We start from the raw sequence: 6,795 nt of genomic DNA on the forward strand, positions 1-6,795 counted from the left end.
TTGCTAACTTTCTCTATGGCATTTCTGAAAATCTTGATGAAGCATTGAGCTGCCAATGATCCATGTTGTGTGTGACTAAATATAATTCTGCATGCCTTTCAAACATCACACTGATTGTTATATTCTTGCTCTGCTTTTCATGATATCTACTTGTCTCTTGTGGTGTTTCTGTCAGATTATTCTTCCTTTTACTGTCAGTTGTTATTTCTGCTTGTCATACTTCTTCATCACTTGGTCTGCTGGACCACGCTTGCACAAGGAATTGTCTGATGTTGGTGCACTCCTTGTCAGGTTTTTGAGCTGCAAGAATTTGTCTCAGTTTTCCCTCAGTGACTGGTCAAGTGTGATATTACTGTAGAATAAGATTCCTATTTCTTCCACAACAATAATACCATTGATTCTGTATTATCCACTGTTGACCTTGTATCTGTTGTAACTTGAACCTTGCATTCAACATAGACTATACCATTGCTATATTATATCAGCATAAGCCTGCATTTGTGAAGGCATAGAACAATTTTTGAGATTTGTTTTGATCGCAATAGTTTTACAAAAAAGTTTGTGGTTAATCTTCAGCACCTGAAAGTTCATTCCTATGAGGTAGCTCGTCTCTTTTCACATCACCATGTAACTGCTAAAACACACTTCTCCATGGTTGCAATATCTTTCTGTTCAGTTTCAGTCAAAGTTCCCTATGTAGAACAGATTGGTTTTCATGCTTTGTTAGTATTCACATGAATAGGGACTACTATGAGTTCTGTGGATGATTGATCCTGGACTGCCATCATGAATATGCCTGGATTGATGTGCTAAACGATTAGTAGAAAGAAATCTCTCGAATCTTTTCAAGAGCTGGATTCAGTTCCTAAATCCATTACCATTGCTAGCCTTGTTTTAAAACATTGATGTGGGTAAGACTGGTGAAGGTGCTGTCAGACCTTTAGCCTTATAAATTGCTTTTGTTCCTAATCGCTACATTTTAGTGTTCTGCGCATATGGATCCCTAAATGTCATTGGGTCTGCCCTGTTCTGAGATTATTATTCTGTAAAAGGTATTCAGATATAGACTTCTATATTCCATTAGAAAGTTAAATTATGTTAAATTGACATGACTTCCCCTTTACAAATTCATCATGGCTCTTTCTAAATAGTCCAAATTTCTCAAAAAATGCAGCCACACTGCTTTTTAAAATAGATTCCATAAATTTACCGAACTCAGATGTTAGACTAAGAGCGTTAAAATTTCCTGACTTCTTCTCCAAGTATATAAACCTGCTCTGACAAATTCTCGGAGGTTGAAGGATATCCAGCTGCCTATGCTAGGAAGGGGAAGGAAAATCAAAAGATGCATAAACTCAGACTTTTTGTTAAACTTCTTTAGTGGTTTATGGCACATAATGCAGCATTGTAAATTAATATAAAATTTACACTAAGGATTACACTTACTAATTGCAATATTGATTACTATAATGTGTATGTTTTAATTGCAGCTGTTGGCTTGCTGTTCCTGAAGATTCTGCTGGGTTTTTTAGTGGACAGAATGTACTTTTTTGGGCATTCTTGCTTCCAGTCTTTTTGGTACTACTTATGAACACAGTGATCTTTGGTTTGATTATGTCCAAGATGGTTTGCAGCAAGAAAAACCTGAAAGCATACAAAGGGTGAGTTTTTTGAAATATCTTACATGTCATTTTGGGTTTATGTTGTGGCTCACACATCAGTGAAATCTTACTAATAATACATACAACAATGTACGTTTCCTCAATGAATGGCTTTCCAGCATTGTGGAGTTTGATGATAATGATTTGTTGGAGAGCCAAGTACGTTTGACACGCACAGCATATTAGTTAGTGAGCAAATTCTTGTGATCTTTATCTTGTCAACACCAGAAAATTACTATAAAATTTGAGTAAAATTTGATTTTAACAAGATTCGAAACCTTCACAGAAGCTGTTTCTGTCTCTACAATCAGACAAAGATATTTACATACATCACAATCTCCAAACGTGGTCACCACATAGTCAGTGAAAGGTAGATTGATGGAATTCATGTGCCCCCAGTTTAATGTGCAACATTGAAGTTCGAGAGGACCAACAGTCATGATTAAAGAATAATTAATTACAAAGTATTACTGAAAATTCCTTAAGAATAAAGAGATAATGTTATTAACAAGAAATTGCAATTACCTAGATTAAAACAAGTTCGAAGGCTCCAATAGATCTCTTCGGTATTATCATTGGAACCTATTGGTGCGTCACCACTGAGAGAGACTGAGACTATAATAATGTTATAGTAGTAGGGGCTGGTTAGCTCATTTGGCTGGCTCGCAATGCAGCGTGGGTTCAATTCCAGCACCAGTTTAGTTTCCATGAAGGACTCTCTTTCTCAATCTTCTTGCCAGAGATATGGTGACTCTCATGTTAAACCAATGCTAATGAGAGAGCAGCCCTCTGCGACTATGATAACTTGACATCACAACTGCAGCAGCTGAATAGGTGTCCATTCTCATCTCATTGTCCAGCTCCTGATCTGTAGCCTCACAGTTACAGTGCCTCAGATCCAGGTTTGTTTCAAAAGTGAGGATGTCCATCTCAACCACCAAATTGGGCAGCAAACTCCTGGCACCCACCACCCTCTGAGTGAAAATGTTTTGCTTCATGTGCTCTCTAATCCTTTCACCAATCAACTTACATCTGTGTCCCTGGCCTTTCCACTGTGGGAAGCAGGTCTTTCCTGTCCACTCTACAAGGTTATAACCCAACCAGTTCATTTGAAATCACAAGCTTTGGGAGCGCTGCTCCTTTCTCAGGTGAAGCAACTTCACCTGAGAAAGGAGCAGTGCTCCCAAAGCTGGTGATTTCAAATAAATCTGTTGAATTTGAACCTGGCATCATGTGACTTCTGCCTTTGTCCACCCACATCCAACACTGGCACCTCCACATCATGGCTGTCCATTCTAAATACTTAATTATTTTAGACACTTAAATTACGTCACCCCTCAGCCTCCTCAATCTAAAGAAAACAACTCTAATCTATTCAGTCTTTCGTCATGACTCCAATTTTCAAGAGCAGGAAACACTGCTCTTACTCCCTCTAATATTCTTGCTGTAATGCAGTGACCAGAGTTGTGCACACAATGCCAGTAATGGCCTGACCAATGCCTTTGTTCCAACATTATATCTTGCTTTTTGTATTCAAACACACCCAGTGCATGCGGAGGAATCCTTTATCTACCACCTTGTCTACCGGTTGGGCCTCCTTCAGGGGCCTGTGCATACGCACTTCAAGGTCACTCACTTCTGCTCCTCTAAACACTTTTCTGTCTATTGTTATTCTCTTGCTTTGTTTGCCTCCCCATGTGGGTAATGCTGCACTCCTCTGGATTGAATTTTATTTGACACTTGTCCATGAACTCAAACAAAACTATTTTAACATCTTGCAGTTGACAGGCATCCTCTTCACTGTCAGCTACCTCACCAATGATCATCAACAAATTTCCCAATCATGTCTCCCACATTTCAGACCAAATTATTAACTAATGCCAGAAAAATGCAAAACACCCCTGTAAGTCACTTTCCATTTCCCAGGGACTGCAATGCAGTGTTTCCTGGCACTAAGGCAAGGTTGGATCAGTTTGCTGTATTTACCTATATCTCATTGGTTTTACTTTGACTGAACATGCATGTAGACCCTTATCAAATGTCTTACTAAAATCCATATAGCTGACATCCACTGCACTTCCCTCATCAATCCTCCTTGTTACTTCCTCAAATAGTTAATTAAGTTAGTCTTTACAAAACCATGCTGATTATCCCTGATATATGACTTTCTAATTAACAATTAATATGATCTCTCAATAATGGTTCTGGTAATTTTCCAACCATTATTTGTTGTCTAGTTACTTCATATCAGACCTGTAGCAGTAGATGTCATTGACTGTCCCTCTTCTCACACTTTGTCTGTCTGGAGATATTTTCATCTGGATGGTTGATGGAATCTCCCTTTGTTTGGCAGCTTGTGTTTTTGAATCATTCTTAGCTGAGAAGCTGGAAATGGCCACTGTTACTTATGCAAAAAAACCTAAGTTATGTTGCGAGTAAACCATAGCATTCCAAAGAGAACTTATCTTCCATCTATGTTTTCAGCTTTTCTTCTGGTCACTCTCCCTCAATGTCTGGGCCTATCTCTCTGTCATCCATTTTAAACTTGCAGTTGTAGTCAGGTGACTCATAGCAGCCATGTTTTTAGCTTCCTGTCCAGTTACAGTAAGACAAAGCTTTGTTCTGCAAAAGTGGTAATCTGTACAAGCTTTTCCTAAGGATTGCAGGATCATAACACTATTGTACGATTATATCTACACTTGTTTTGGCAACATAGGTATACCAACTGCTACAAAAAGTGCTGTAACACAAAATAAATAGTTATGGCATTTCTAGGAGTTATAATATTTCAACATAAACTTAAAGGAATGTACATTCTTCTGTTTGTCTTCCAATCTCGATTATGAATTGCAAATTCAATGCAATTTCTACATATTGTCTACTGCAGGGACTTTAAGAAAACTCTTCAGAAGCATTTCGCTATGGTCTTTGCCAACACAGTGACTTTGGGCATATGTTGGATTATTGGCTATTTGATGCTGATTGAAGAAACGTACAGCATATTCAGCACCCTCTTTTGTATACTAAATTCTCTACAGGTAAGGGAGAAGAATAAGTAACAGATTACATTCTGTGTTGTAAAAAATCAGCTTAGAGAAAAGCACTAAAAATAATTTCCAACTCCAACAGCTATTCTGATGAAGTATCATCAACTCTGCATAAATGCTAAATGACTTGCTGAATTTTTACAGCATTTTATGATTCTATTTCAGGTTTTCAGCACCTTTTTAACATTATCATATTAATTGTCAAAGTTTCTTGAAACCTTTTCAAAAATGCCTAATTATTTTGAGTCTTATATTGACAACAATAATGCTTCACTTACTTAACTCCAAGCTTCCCAAAAGACCATAAAAACATAATGATATAGGAGCAGAAGCAGGCTATTCAGCCTATTGCATCAACTCTGCTATTCAATGAGATCATGGCTGGTCTGATAATCTTGAGCTCCATTTTCCTGCCTATTCTACATAACTCATGATTCCCTTACTGTTCAAAAATCCATCTATTTCAGCCTTGAATATGTGCAGCAACCCATCATGAACAGCCCCTTGTGGTAAAAACTTCCACAGATTGACTACCCTCGCAGAGAAAACGATCCTCCTCATCTCAGTCCTAACTGGGTGACCCCTGACTTTGAGATTATGCCCTCTGATCCTAGACTTGCACAAAAAGAGAAACACTCTCCTGTATCTATCCTGTCAAGGCCCCTAAGAATCAGTTTTGTTTCAAAGCATCTCCTGTCATTCTTCTAAACTCCAACAAGTACAGATGCAACCTTCTCAATCTCTCCTCCTAAGGCAATCTCTTTATAATCAGGACCTACCTAATGAACCTTCTCTGGATTACCTCCAATGCCAGGATATCTTTCCGTAGATAAGGGGACCAAAATGGTTCACAATATTCTAATTCGTGCTTTGTACAGTTTTAGCAAGACTACGCTATTTTTATACTCCACTTTCTTTGAAATAAAAGCCAACATTTCATTTGCCTTCCTTATACCTGCTGAAGTTGTATGCTAGATTTTTGTGGACTTATGCATGAGCACTCTCAAAACTCTGTGCTGCAGCTTTCTGTGGTATTTCCCCATTTAAATAATATTCAGCTGTTCTATTCTTCCAGCCAAGATGGATAACCTCACATTTTCCCATAATATATTCCAACTGCAAAGTTTTTGACCACTTATTTAACCTATCTGTATCCCTCTGTAGGTTATTTGTGCTGTCCTCACCACTTACCCTCTTACCTATCTTTGTGTCATCAACAAGCTTGGCAATAATATATTCACTTCTCTCAAAGTCATTAATATACATCATAACCAACTGTAGTACTGCACTAGTTACAGAGTGCTATCCTGCAAATGCCCCTCTTATCTGAATTATGTTCTATTAGTTAACTAATCTTCTATCCATGCTAATAAAATACCTCTATTATTATGGCTGTATTAAGGGGAAAGGTTTAAAGAAACTTTAGCAATCTGTCTTTGCTGGTAAACTCCTTTCTCAGTCTACTCCAGCTAGCCTTGCCCCCATTCCTTTGAAATTGCTTCTATTTAGGTTTAGCAGTTGTTTGTAATTCAAATTCCTCCCTCTCAAATTGAGTGCTAATTCTACTACATTGTGATCACTGTTTCCAAGGGAATCTTTTAGTTTGACCGTGTTTATTAAATCTGCCTAAATAAACATCACCAGATCAAAGATAGCCTGACCTGTGGTTGGATCCACAACATAAATGCTTTTAGGAACTGTCCTGAATACTGAATCATTCCTAATGTCTACCTCTGCCAATTTGACTTTCCCAGTCTACATCAAAACTGAAGTCACTTTCTCTTCATCATAAAGTCAGAAGTGGGGATGTTTGCCAATTAATACACAATGTTCAGCACCATTCGCTACTCCTTAATCCATGTGCAAATGCAACAAAACTTACAGTATGCAGATGTGGACCGAAAAGAATATAGGGAGAACTAGCCATTTGGATACAGAACTGGCTCAAAGGTAGAAGACAGAGGGTGGTGGTGGAGGGTTGTTTTTCAGACTGGAGGACTGTGACCAGTGGAGTGCCACAAGGATCAGTGTTGGGCCCTCTACTTGTTGTCATTTACATAAATGATTAGGATGCGAGCATAAGAGGT

General features: G+C 38.2%; 1 protein-coding gene across 1 annotated transcript in view; it reads left to right on the top strand.

The window, feature by feature from the left end:
- Positions 1-1,566: 1,566 nt before the first annotated feature.
- Positions 1,567-6,795, top strand: part of LOC122556324 (adhesion G-protein coupled receptor G7-like) — an 8,103-nt gene continuing 2,874 nt past the window's right edge. The window contains exons 1-2 of the mRNA XM_043702949.1: positions 1,567-1,661; positions 4,549-4,699. Coding sequence (XP_043558884.1) covers positions 1,588-1,661; positions 4,549-4,699 — 225 coding nt within the window. The 5' untranslated portion in view covers positions 1,567-1,587. The remainder of the gene's footprint in view (positions 1,662-4,548; positions 4,700-6,795) is intronic.

Source organism: Chiloscyllium plagiosum, chromosome 13 (assembly GCF_004010195.1).
Source record: "Chiloscyllium plagiosum isolate BGI_BamShark_2017 chromosome 13, ASM401019v2, whole genome shotgun sequence".
Lineage (NCBI taxonomy): Eukaryota > Metazoa > Chordata > Chondrichthyes > Orectolobiformes > Hemiscylliidae > Chiloscyllium > Chiloscyllium plagiosum.